The following is a 14,472-nucleotide window of genomic DNA, read 5'->3' as shown; positions in this document are numbered from 1 at the left end:
TGCCTATGTTCCAAATACAAGGCGATTGTTTCCCAAGTTAAAAAGCAAAATGAAACGAAAAAATCAAAACAAGCTAAATCCACCCTCACAATGCCTGTCATAAGACCAGTCTATCGCAATGAATTACCAGTCTACGATATATGGAATAACGAGCCATTCTTTATTAGTATTTTCGCAATTATCTCAAATTTGGAACAGAAATCGCCTATAATTTTTGCAATTTATATTTTCCTTTCCCTAAGGATGATTTATGCTAAATTACGTTAAGATTAACTCAGTAGTTCTTGAGAAGAAGATTTTTTAAAATGCAATCTGGCCTTTGATTTTTGCAATTTATATTCACCTTCTATAAGGATAATTTGTGCCAAATTTGGTTAAATTTAGCCAAGTGGTTTTAGAGAAGAAGATCAAAATGTAAAAAGTTTACAGACGGACAGACGGACGACGGACAACGGGTGATCAGAAAAGCTCACTTGAGCTTTCAGCTCAGGTGAGCTAAAAAAGGGAGAATTCAGGAGAGTGTTATCTTGCAGACTCAGGAAAAGAAACATGAACGACGATCTGATACTAAAATAGTAACAGGTTTTTCTATCATCACCATACCTACTCACATTCAGAATAATTTCCCCGATGACATTACAATATGTTTAATTTAACGATGAGAAAATATACTTTTGCTTTCCAAAATATAATAAACGATCAGAAAAAAATTGTCTTTAGCTCAAACCGTTATTCCATTAATACCCTATCTTAAGCCCCTTTCACAATTGGCGTACGAGCACTTTACAACAATTTGCGATCGGAATTTTTTTTTTAGATTCGCACGAGCTCTCTCATACGTTGCACGAGCTCTCGCATTCGTTGTATGCGTTTAAGTGCTCGCATCAAGTCTCCTCAAAATAGTTAACATGCACTCTATTCAGACGCGACCGAATGCGATCCAAATCATTGCAGTGCAACGCACGAACAATAGTACGAACGTTTTATAACGTTTTGTGTACTCGTAAGAGTGATGCACGATTTTATGGGTCGTAAGATGAATCGCTGCTGTATATGCGTGTTTTGCGACCATGAGACTGTTGCTCAACATGTCTCATGTAATCTTACAACGTTTTACTATCATTGCAAGACTTATCAGCCTCAATATGCCGCTAGTATATATACCTTGTATAAGCATCTCTGTTTTAGACCACAATTGACAATATACATATATTGCATGATGGTGAGGGAAATATGAAGATTTATTACTCCAAGAAAAATCATATTTACCGAGGGCTTCGCCATATGCAATAAACGTTTTATTATATCGAACAACATACATGTACATGTATGATTAAACAAAATACGTTGATTTCTAAAAATTGTCTGACTTATTAATAGCAATAAAATCGTGATTGTTTGATTTCCTATGTTACTGTCTAACTTTTCTTTCATAATTTCGAATCATAGAGTTAAGTTGGTTTTGTGATATGAAGAGAATCGCAATAACTAATATTTTTTATTTAATCATGTTTGTCTACATCGTATGCTCATATCGGCTTGAAATTCCCTATGAAATCGCCCTGTCACGTGACTTTCTAGAACAATCAGATATAATAGAATAATCAAATTGAGGTATAATAATAAATGCTGCTGCATCTCTGTTTCTTCTTGGGCGGCATGTTTTCATGCTTTCAACTATGTCAACTGAAAATCGTCGGAAATGGGTGGTATATTTCCCCTCTGACTCGCACGAGCATTCGTACCATGGAACGCATAATCGCACGTCCAATCGAATTGGCGCACGTTCAATCATCCGATCACCTGGTCTCTCGCGCAATCCTATCGCATTATCCTTCAATAGTTGCTTTTATTGTATGAACAGTAGCATATAGACGCAAGATATATCGCACGATTTAATGCGTTTACATCGCACAACGCTTGCGTAGATCGTGCGAATTTCGTACGAATACTTGTTCAAATGCGATTATTTCGGCAACAGTTTACGATTCATATCTAATTGTTTCGGTCGCACGAATATTTTGTCGCTTCTGATCGTGCGCCAATTGTGAAAGGGGCTTTAAGACCATGATATCACTTTCTCATGAAACCTAATGGGAATCATAAGCATGTCTTTTTTGCACATGCTCGAGAGGTGAGAAGAAAGTTCCTAGGTTTTAATAGGGTATTATGTCTTCATATTACGATATTGTTTCCACCTAATCCCCCACAGGTGTAATTGTGTCTTCTGTTTTAGACTGGCTTTTGCCTTTTGTTGTAACATAAACAGGGTTGGTTGAACAATCTTGAGCTTGATTCATTTCTTTTGGTTTATTAGGATTTTTATTACTGCTTGCAGATGACAAATTTCGCCGTTGTCTCTTTTGCTTTGTCTCTTGATCAAGTTTGCTTTTTTTGGACAAAAATTCATCAAACATCTCAGATAATTGATCGTAGGATCGTTCTGTATCCTCTTTCTGTTCTATAGCTTCCTCTTTCTGTTCTATAGCTTCCTCTAAGGATGTTTGGAGACTACTCACGTTTTCCTTAAGATCTTTCTTTTCACTAACCAGTTTCTTAAAACAGGTTATGTGAGCGTCTATAAGATTTTCGTTTGGATTATTTTTTATGTCTTTAGTTTCTTGATCCGCTCTCATCTCTGCCAACTGCCCTGTCATTGTGTCTCGCATTTTTCGTTTATAGGAGGTGTAACAACCGGCCACCGTCACACAATCTATCACAGATAAAATTTCATATCATCATTTTTTTAACAACCTTACTATTGCCAATATAAATATTGCTTTAGGTAAAAAGACATTATTTATGAAATGCCCAATTGCTACAATCGATATTCAAAATACAAATTCATTGTTTTATATTTTAGTATAAATTTCTCAGTCATATTCCAATTCAGATCATATTTTGGTTTTGAAATGAAAAAGCATTCAATATTGGCGCTGTGTTCACAGATAGGGCAAATTACTAACAGTAAGGGATCATGGGCAACACTGATCACCTGCTTCAACGAATTCATGTATCTCTTTCTAATTTTTCAATAGAACTATGTTTTTAGCTCTCCTTTAAATCTGTCAAATACCCATGATATTAACAGCCACACTTTATGGGAAAAGGTCCATAGCGCCTTGAAAATTAAGCCTTACAATACGTATGACTGATACGTGTCTGACAACAATGCTCGCATCTCTAGTGAATACATTCTTTTGAAGCATACAATTGATCCTAAAGAAAACAGAGCTCACGTTGTCTGGCAATCCCAAGTTATCTTTATCCTATAGCCTTGGGGCCACAACTTGTAAAATTTTGGTAAGATGAGGTCATCAGGCCTTTGGCAATTAGAAAATAAGTCTGTATCCGAGAATGTAGTGAGGTTTTCTAGCCTTGGCGTACTTTTGTGATTGAATATGTACTTTCTAATCCTCTTTAGCTATTAAAGTTTAATGCATTAACTGTGGGCTGCTATTGAAGATGAATTACAAATTCGCAATTTAAGAAGATGACATTTTGAACATATTAACAATACATAAGGCCAATCCCCCACTACTGGGAAAGTACAAAAGAAAATATTACAAAATTTAATATATATGTGTTCACAATGTAACCATATTGGCTCTATCTAAAGGCCTGAGCTAGAGAGTCATGCAATTTTCGATTCAAGTAGAGGGCTTCGTAGAAATCGTCGCCATGTATTCAGTTTATATCTTCCTGCTGTGGATATACATAATATTTTTAAGGTTAAATACATTCTCAGTATATGACCATATTTACCCCGATCGAGGGCATAAATCCATTTTCCATGGACCATGAATTTCTAAGTTTGGATAAAGGGTTTTATGAACACCATTACCATCCAATCAATTTATCTCCCACTACTGCAGATGTGAGAAAAACATTTTCTAAGATTTATTGCAATTTCACTTTATGGTCATATTGACCTAAACTCCGAACACAGACCGGTCACCATGATTATTCATTTAGGTAGAAGGCTTTATTGACAATAATCATGCAGTTTTTCTCAAATATATATTAATGAAACAAGAAGATTTTCAAAGATTTTTAAATATGTGTTCACTGCATGGCCATGTTGGCCCTGTCCGAAAGTCTGAAACTCTGACCAAGAGGTCATTAAGATTTTTTTTTAAAAAAATGACCGAGGTCGTGGTTTAACAATTAAAATCTACAGTTTTTCAGGAAGCTTGCGTGTCTATCTTTCTATCTACCGTGTCTATATAACGCTTTGTATTTTAATAATTGACACATTATTCATGATTTTGTGGACTTACTAACACTGAATTTTGCTCTGGTTTCCGTCTGTACAGAAACTCCAAGGAAAGAAACTCAGATATAAACCTGAAAAGAATGGATTCATGAGCTGTAATTACAAATCCATGATCTAACAGGTTGGATGCGGGGGGTTGAGTAAGAGGATAATCATCTCCCCTTCTTGTGAAAACTGATTGATTACGGATATGAGGACTGGGACTATTTCATTTTTTAAGCATCAGAACACCTGCAGCAACCTGCATACATGAATGCAACCAGTGAAAGCCAACTGGAAGCTGGTCGCATGAAGAGTATACTGAGCACAATAACCCAAAATTTAGATCGACTTCTGGAATGTCCGTACCTATATAAAGCAGGAAAGCGGGCTCAAGTTGTCAGAGAGATGAAGAACAACAAACTACACGTATTAGGATTAAGTTAATGTAGATGGACAAATTCTAGGAAGAACGTGACAAATAGTGGTGAACCAATCTTATACTCAGGCAGGACAGATGATAGACATCATGAGGGAGTAGCAATTATTCTGAGTAAGGCAGCAGCTTACTCTTTGATCTATTACCATCCTGTAATCGAGGGAATACAATCCTTTTAAAGCATATGCATACAGGTCTATTCTCTTACAAATGAAGCAGAAGACGAAGCGAGACTTGACTTCTATGATGCACTACAGACTGAGTTAGAAAAGATTCCAAAACATGATTTCCATCATCATTGTAGATTTTAATGCAAAAGTTGGCCAAGACAACACTGGATATGAAAGAGTCATGGGAAAGTATGGTAGTGGTACCATGAATGAGGATATCTTGCAGATTTTGTGGTGACAACAATTAACTGATAGGTGGAACATTATACCCACACAAAAAATACACAAGCTGACATGGGTATCACCTTAAGGAAAAGAAAAAACCCAAATAGACCATATTGTTATAAAATAAGGTGCATATATAGGCAGTGAACACCACCTAGTAACTGCAGAGTTTAAACTTAAACTGATGAAAACAGTACCCAAAAGCAGAAGGAAAAGGTACGACACTGGTGTATTAAGTAACTTCAAAACCAGGCAAGATTTTAGTTTTGAGCTAACAAACCGATTAAGTTTAAGAGAGACGAGCATGGCCAAAAAATGAAGAGTACACTTAACAAGCGAGAGAAATGTATATTTTAGAAAACAAGTACATAAAGAATAAATAAAACCAGATACATAGAACCTCATTGACAACAGAAAAAAAATGGTTATCACACATTCGGAAAGAATCGAAGAAAGACTGAGATAATAATACTCAAAAAGTATCAAAGCAGTAAAGAAAGCTACAAAGATGGACCGCAAGAAACTCAATGGATATTTAACAAACGAAGCTGAGAAAGTACTGGCATCTTAATAGAGGATAGTAATGATTATCGTATCACAAAGAAACTAAGCAGACAAAAAAGGAATGCATATATGCCAGTAAGAGACAAGCCGAGAACAATGATTAAATCTGAGAAAGAGCGAGAGCAAAGATGGAAAGAACATTTTGAGAAGGTATTGAGCCACCTAGACCCTAATAGCAGAACAAAAATATGTGAATCAAACACCAACTTCGGAATAAACACAGAATAATGATCAAAATTATATATACTCACAGCAATCAAGAGTTTAAAGAACAATGAAGGCCCTTGGAATGGCAATTTTAACCAGGCCAAATCTTAACATAACTTGAACCTCTTTACTGCAAGATATAGAAGAGAGCATGATACCAACAACATGGTCTAAAGGTAACATTATCAAACTACCAAAAGTGAGATCTCACGGACATCTAGATAGGTATTACTTTACTCTCTATACCAAGCAAGATTTTTATATTACTGCTGTGACCAAGTTTTTTTTTTTAAATAAGAAACATAATAGAACAATGTACAGAAGGGCAAAGAGAACTCATCATAAATTTTATTGACTTTGTAAAAGCTGTTAATGGTATTCACAGAGACAGATTATGAAAAGTCTTGAGGCGCTATGGTTTATCATCTAAAATAGTTGATTTAATAAATTGCAGCATTCAATGCAGAATTTTAATGCACAATTGGTAGCTCCTCGAACATTTAGTTTATTGTAAAATCAAGAGCAAAAAAAGGATGGGTGATGTCTGTCCTATTATTCATCGTAGCAGTAGACTGGAAAATGAGATCAACACTCAGTAAAGATTACACAACTATCAGGTGCACTATTTTCAGCAAACTAGATGACTTAAATTATGCAGATGATCTAATGCATCTGGAAACGCAAATGCAAAGAAAAACATCTTATGTACAAAGAAAATCCGGTAAAATTGCCATGAACATCGACATAAAGAAAACAGAAGTTATTTCTCCATATAAAAAAAGCCCACGAAAAATACAGCTGAATGGAAAGGACATTAAACGCACATCAAATTTTACATACCTTGGGAGTTTAGTGACACCAGAGGGAGTTGTTGACAAGGATATAGTAGCAAGATTAGGTTAAGTCAGGGAATTCTTTGTCAAACGTAAGAATTTATTGAGATCAAATAGATAAGTTTCGTTTCAGTTCTATTATTACATTTGTTTATAGTTTGAATATGCAATACTCTTCGTAAATTTGGGGGAATTTAAGATAACCTTATGAGAGCTAAGTGTTTTTAAAAAATTCGGCCAAGTGGTGCTGGTAATTTGGAAAAAAAATATCTATAAACTATTTAGGTACATGTAAGTCTTGTGGCAGTAAATTAAATATTAAATGGTTTGTAGTACTTGAATGTACATGTATGTTGCGGACAAATGTATACCTATTGAAAAAACTTCAAGTCTATGATATTCATAAGTTAAAAGAGAGCCAGCTAGCTACAATCTGAAGTAGCTATATAGATATAACAATATGTGACGATTTATTCAAGATCTCATGCATGTATAAGGTTTCAAAACTTACCAAATACTTCTTGGTCTCGCTTTAAACACATATATTTTGACAATTCAGTTCGTGCAAACTTGATCATAGGCTTATTGGAAACAGTTTCAGGGTAGAACCGGTATTCATCAGTGTCATTGGCTTGGATGCTGACTACGCATTCATATTTATTTGCACAAACGTAAAAAACAAGCGGGTCCCAAGGAATAGGTGTTTTCTTTTTTAAAACCGATTGAATCCAGTTCTTGCGATCATGGTCTTTGTATTTCGTGTTACCTTTATTCTGTTTAAAAACATAAAAAGGGCAATTGTTAGTGTCAAGGTAGTCAACCTTTTCTTATAAATCGTTTTTTTTTTTTTAAATTGTTAAATAATTATTTAAGGAATAAGGAATCATTCTTTGAATATTATGAGGTGATTAAGTACGGTCGGGAGTGATCAAATCCAATAAAGCACGAAGGGTCATGCGCGACCGTATTTGATCATCTCATAATATTCATAATCAAAGAATGATTCCTTATTAGTTATACAGTGTATTCATTTTACTTTCACCAAATGTACGATTAAATATTGAAATAGTCATTAATGAAATGTATTAAATAATACATTACAAAATCGATTTGAAGCGTTATCCCAGACATTGACACTGATAAATGTAAATATTTCAATATCAAATAACAATGTTGACATTACACGACATTATTTTATGTTTTATTTTAATGTTAATAAGATAGGAGCTCGGTAAAAGTGTTCACCTTAATTAACTCTTCCATAATCTCAGCCATGATATCAGACGATTCCTCAAATCCAAGAGCAAGGGTTTCGAATATGTTATTAAAGGATTCTTGATGTAATACTATACCCTTCTCTTTCAATCTGACAAGCTCACAGCATTTGTCTGGTCTGTTGAGAGTGTCCAAAATATGGTGGATTTCTTTTTTGTGAAGTCGTTCATACTCTAGAAAACAAAAACAAAATTAAGCAAGTAAAACAATAAACCCAATATGCAATATTTAATTCCATCGATATCATTGTCAGAAAGTTTATAAAACATTTTTAGAAACACATTTCGTTAAAAGTGAAAAAGGCTGTATTTACTAGTGTTCGGTTTTTATTATATTGCTACATGTATATATATTTATCGAAGGACAGTAATCTTTTTTCTCACTATGATTTTTCCCGCAATTTAAAGTAATCTTTACTTTTTAGTATGGAACTTTTCCCAGATGTAAATACCCGATTTATCCTTGGAATATATCATCTTCATAAAGATAATCCTTGTAGTGAAAGTTTTTACCGAGTTGTCTTTCAATAATTTAAACAATTCTTTTTTATCCACGTCTGTTGCTTCTTTGAGGGTTTTCCATGATGGAAATGATAAAGAAAAATGAAAAAGACTTTCATCGTCCAACTCATCTCCAAGATCCAGTAGTCTCTTTGTGTTAAATTTTGTCGCCTCCCAAAACGTGTTGTATACTTCGTCGATAAGCCAGATGACCTGAAGATTCCTCCAACTTCTCCAATGTGGAGTGGCTGATGCTTCTGCCATTATTTATTCTAAAAATGTAAATTTAAAACCAAGCAGAGTTAAAAAGATATATTGAACGAAAATTGTGTCTTATGTATGCATACCATTGGCTCAAAGATTTCATAACTCGAGCACAAGGAATTCTGCTTTTTGTTTCTTGCTTGTACATGTAATTTGTTGGTCAAATCCTCATACAAGACGACTTGACTATTTCTTTTATCTAACGTACTGATGTACATTAACAATCATTTAGTTTACTTCACCTACTCTGTCGATGAATTCATTAAATTTTTAACAGAAATATATAAACAGTAATATGATTTCTTTGATTATTCTTACTATTATCAACGGGTTACGTAGTATAGTTTTTGAAAGTGGGGGGGGGGGGGGGGCAAAAAGTTTTTTTTTTAAATTGTCAAGCTAAAAGAAAGGGCATTCGCAGTCTTTGAAATCCTAATCCGTGGGGATGGGAGGGGCAATAGGAAGTATTTATTGCTTTCAATTTCACTGTTTAATTCTTTTTCACTTCGATCTGTTATATCTCCCGAAAAAAGGGGAGGATGAGGAAACTTTATGCGATGCCCATGGGGTAATTCAATTTTCATATGTAAATTTAAGAAAAATATCTGCTAGGAGAAAAACTGGTTTGGGTGGGCTGGTTGGGTTGGTTGGTGGGCAGTACCCCCCCCCCCCCCACCTCCGCCGAGCTCCCCCCCCCCCCCCCCCGGCCCATCCTGATGCCCCCTGTCTGTTATGAAGGTATATAGCAAACATTGCATAAAAAATATATAAACCATTTAATTTTAAAAAGTGAAACGTGTTATTGACATTACTGGACATGATTTATGAGATAATAATATTATACATTTATTCACACCATAAAATTTTAAACTCTACAGTGTGTTACTTGCATACAAACAGAATTTTTACTTTCTCATAAAAATACTAAAAAAAATCGTTTAAAAGAATTGAGAGCATATATCCTTCTATGAACAACAAAATCATATTTCTAAAATGACACTTTAATGAAATGACACTTTAATGAACCGTAAAATAAAATTTTGGTGTAGCATTACACCTTAAAATATACTATACTTTTAGTTCACATAGATATATGTTTCATTTTTTAGAAAACGAGACATTAAATAAAAATTAAGATAATACTAGAGCAAAGCTCGTTGCAAAGCAACGAGTGGGTCTTCCGTTAATGTCGAGAGTAAAGCTAGATGTTCCTGTAAGAAGCAGAGTTTTTAAGGATTATGTTTACTCAGGGTTTGAGATTTCAAAAAATATTTTTACAAAGTTTAATATCTGAAGTCCCAAGTTGTTTTAAATACACAAAATAACAACGTTATTAACAAATATCGATACTGATATCCATGATTTGTTTATTTGAGGAAAATATACTCCGACAAAGGTAGATAAATATTAAAACAGAGGAAATTCGGACTAATTTTTAAAAATTCTTTTTTTATCTTAAAGACTTTCTGTTGCAATGTAATTGCAAAAGTTAAGTTTCTATATGTTTTTTCATATCATTTTACATATTTTTTGGTTGTATTTACTAGTCTATAAATTTATATCACTGGCTGGCACGCGATTGGGAAAATTTTTAAAAAACATAAAATCGATTCAAGATAAAATATCTCGAAATTTTGATCATTGACCTTATATAATGTTAATTTCAACATAATAAAGACAGCAAACACAGTTTTAGGCAATCAATGGTTTGGAGCTCCTATTAGTCAGTTTTTTGTAAAACTCGATCAAAACTGGGTACAATTTTGGAAATTGATAGAGGAAATTCGGACTAAATTAAACTTAAAATATGAGCTTAAAACGATTCAGTCAAATATAAAATTAGTAAAGCTATTTGTATTTTATCTTTTCCCAAACTACAAATTGTTTTATTATTTCTAAAAAATTACAAAATAAAGAAAACCTTGTAAATGGTGGACAATTAATTTGACAAATTTTGACATTTTTTTCAAAAAACATTCAGAGGTCATTAGCAGAAAAAGTAGGTCATTGACCTAGTTATTTGAAAGTGAAAAATAGCCCAACAATAGCGGGGCTACAACGTGAAATAAGTAATTTTTCGTTCCTATTAGTGGATTTTTTTCGCCCCTGACAAAAACGTAATCCTTAAACCAATAACAATGGTAACTTAAACAAAAAATAGAATAATTCTTGGTACGACTTAACAAAATTCGAATGATTCGGAGTACGAATTATCAAAAATCTTTACTATTTCAAGAACGACCTTACAAAAAAATCCGAACGTGTCAAAGTCAATCTCTCACCAGAGGGCGTATTACGCCGCGCTACAACACCTCTGTTAACGTCTGAATGCCAAGATTCTTGGCAAAACCCATTCTCAATCATGATATTATAAATTATAGTTTTATATGTATTCAGTCTACATTTCGATGTTTAAGCCTCGCTAAAATATTGAAATAAAAAGAATGTATTGGTAAATCACGGTAACAAACAAAGAACTATTTCTCAGAGTAATACTCCATTACTAATGATTTCGTGGCACTACTTTTTAGACGTTAACAGAGGTATAAGTGGAGCGAAGCAGGAACGATAACTCTGGGTAGAGATTGTGTCAAAGTAACACTTTACAAAAATCGAATTATTTTTGGTACGAGTTAATTTCACTTTGAACATTACGCTATTTTTTAAACCAATAACGCGGAATAAAAATTTCCGAAAAAAACGATTTTTAATCCCCGACTATCTTTGCAGTGCATCGTCCGATTTTAAAACAGATTTCAGATTTGAATTCACCATGGCAAATTCTATAATACTGTAGTATTGTATTATTTTGTTAAAAAAATGAAAATTTCCAAAAATTGGAACTACTTCCGGTTTCGAGAAAATTGAAATCCTCCGGACAAAATCAATTTTTTTTTGAAAAATTAAAAATGGCCGTCAAATTTGAACGGAAATGACATAAATGCTGAAACTTTAACATCGTTGAGACATGATAACTTTAGAAAAGCTCTGAAAATTTCATGGAAATCGGATGAAAACTTTTTGAAAAATAAAGCCGAGAAGGAGTCAGAAAAAAAATGAAAAATAAAATAATAATAAAAAGAAACCGAAAAAAACCAAGAGGGTCTTCCGTTTGGAAACGGAAGACCCTAATAAAAAGAAACCGAAGAAAAACAAGAGGGTCTTCCGTTGGAAACGGAAGACCCTAATTATAAACAGATTGTATTAAGGAATAAAAGAATCATTCTTTGAGTATTATGAGTTGATCAAATAATGTCGTGTGTGATCAAATCCAATAAAGCCCAAAGGGCCTTATGATATATTTGATAATACTTAACCATATTTGATCACCACAGAATATTCAAAGAGGTATTACTTGTATTCATATAATTTTCAGCAATTGTACGTTATTTAAATATTCATTGATGAAATTTATTGGACTATACATTACCAAAATCGATTCGTTGTGTGACAGAAAAAAACACTGGAAAATGTAAATATTCCTTTTTCATACATGTATGCCGTATCTCATAGTTACACACAATAAGTATCCATACCTTTTTTTTTAGATAAGCTGACTTGCCAAAAATGGATGTCACTGCACATGCAATCAGATGGTCCTTTAGTGGTCTCTCTCAAATAATCCGGCTCAATCCAAAGATCCTGTTAGTTAAAAATTCTTTATGCGATTTCTCCGAACTGTATAGGTTTTGGGTTCACAAAAAAAAAACCCATTATTAAAATAATGAATAGGTTTTCCCCTGTTTTTTAAAAACTATTTAAATGTCCCTTCCATTGCAGAGAACAGCGGTATCCGTTGAATTTCTTGGTTGATCGGCGTGAATTGAATTTAAATCTACGTAAGAGTGTTCAGTATACTAGTATAGACAAATGTGCATGCACGGATCTAGAGAGGGGGTGGTAGTCCCCCCCCCCCCCCCCCAACCCTGGAAAATTCAAACTTATTAAATCCACATATTAAAAATACCATAAAGAGGCCTTGGACCCCCCCCCCCCCCCCCCCGTAAAACATAGATATCCTTTAGACCCCCCCCCCCCCCCGGAAAAAAATTCTCTGGATCGCGCATGCGGCATACAAAGAAATGTGCTAAATTAAAAAGACTAGGAAAAAACTTTTACAGAAAAAAGAACAAGCTTTATGATTATGGAAACAGAAAGGTAAACCTTTTACAATGTCAGCTGAGAAATAAAACAAGTAATTCCAATAATGATCCTTATAATCATAGTCTGGGGGGATAACCCTAGATGTGATATACCTGGTATAGATTGTGAAAATGCATTTCGATCTTTTTTTTGTCCTTTAAAGATGATTTCTTTTAATCAATGACCAACAGGTTTGTCCGTGAACGTGCTGATGTATGGTAGGATCGAACAGTTGGTTTATGTTTGAATGAGAATTACATGCTTGAAAACAGAGGAGAGGACCTACCCCATCCCCACAACCATATGCATATTTCATCCTACTCCAAAGTATATATGGGTATGAATTTTATAAAATATAAGTTGTATGTATTTTTGCAGAATGATGGCATAAATTGTATCACAAATTTGTCATAAAAAGGGGGTCAATACTTTTGGGTGGGTGGTCGGTCCTGTTCTTTAGCACTTGTGATGAAAATGTAACAGTTTTTAAAAATGTACGGATAACAGCTCAGATACTGCTAACACAAGTCTGTCTAGAGCCAGACCTTTCTATTTTAGACACCCGTACAAAAAATTCCACCCTGACTTAAGGCGGACTGTAGGCGAAATTTGAAAGGCGGATTCCGTCTTTCATTCCTCTGAATGTATAACTAATATCACAGATTCAGAGTGGAGTCCGGGCGGTATATGGCTCGAAATATTTAAATGAGATTAAGCGTATTCCGGGTAATAAAAATCCGCCTTAAAACAAACGGGAATCCCCCTTAATCTTAGGTGGAATCCACCTTATGATAAATTGGAATCCGCCTTAATAAAAGGTGGAATACGGAAGATTCCACCCTAAAATAAGGTGGAATCCGCCTAAATATAAGGTGGAATCCGCCTTAATACAAGGTTGCGTCCGAATCCGCCTTATGGTAAAGATGAACACTTTTTACAACGGACAGAAAAACTTCTTTTGATTTATGCTTTTGAATTCGGTGACTAAATCCTTTTAAATTTGCACCGGATGGGTTGGAATCATTGCCTTCATTTCTTTTATTAATCAGTGCCCAAACTTAAAACATAAAACCATCTATAATTCCTGTGTATTTCCTTTTTTAAACACATCATAATACATGTACAGATATTACATCCAGAATATCTTTATATTTTCCTAATGTTTGCCTTCCACTTAATATAATAAATTGAACTTTTTGATTTACAGTTCACGTTTTCACTCTTTTGTACAGGTAGTTCCTTGAAAAGTTTCTAGAGTAGCTCAGATCTTCCTCGAATCTTTTCGGTAATTGCATCACTAAAAATACTTCTCTCACATATTCTGCAAAAAATACATGTAATTTGATAAAGCATCGCTTATAACCAAACACTCGATCAAATATAAATATATCAATATATTTACATTTTCCTGTGTCTTTGCCTGTGGTAACACTACGTATCGATTTTGTACGATAACTCATAAAGCCAAATTGAGGCGCCAGCGGGGTTTGCTTATTTATATTTAAATGTTTAATCGTAAGATGGTTTGAATTATATAAGGAATAAGGAATCATTCTTTGAGTATTCACTGAGGTGATAATTTTGGTCGGGGCGTGAT

General features: G+C 34.1%; 1 protein-coding gene across 1 annotated transcript; it reads right to left on the bottom strand.

Moving 5' to 3' along the window:
- Positions 1-1,290: 1,290 nt before the first annotated feature.
- Positions 1,291-12,370, bottom strand: LOC128179467 (uncharacterized). Its single transcript, XM_052846899.1, has 5 exons — positions 12,269-12,370; positions 8,420-8,740; positions 7,939-8,141; positions 7,205-7,466; positions 1,291-2,713 (listed from the first exon to the last, which is right to left on the bottom strand). The coding sequence occupies exons 2-5, from the start codon at positions 8,730-8,732 to the stop codon at positions 2,199-2,201; spliced, it is 1,293 nt and encodes a 430-aa protein (XP_052702859.1). The 5' UTR covers positions 8,733-8,740; positions 12,269-12,370; the 3' UTR covers positions 1,291-2,198.
- Between the last annotated feature and the right edge of the window lie 2,102 nt (positions 12,371-14,472).

This window comes from Crassostrea angulata, chromosome 4 (assembly GCF_025612915.1).
Source record: "Crassostrea angulata isolate pt1a10 chromosome 4, ASM2561291v2, whole genome shotgun sequence".
NCBI lineage: Eukaryota > Metazoa > Mollusca > Bivalvia > Ostreida > Ostreidae > Magallana > Magallana angulata.
This window is presented reverse-complemented; position numbering and strand designations above follow the sequence as displayed.

Coding starts and splice junctions, on each gene's coding strand:
- LOC128179467 (XM_052846899.1), bottom strand. CDS start 8,732: ATGGCAGAAGCATCAGCCACTCCACATTGGAGAAGTTGGAGGAATCTT. Junction 8,142..8,419: donor ATATTCCAAGGATAAATCGG/GTATTTACATCT, acceptor TTTGTTTTCTAG/AGTATGAACGACTTCACAAA. Junction 7,467..7,938: donor TTATGGAAGAGTTAATTAAG/GTGAACACTTTT, acceptor GTTTTTAAACAG/AATAAAGGTAACACGAAATA.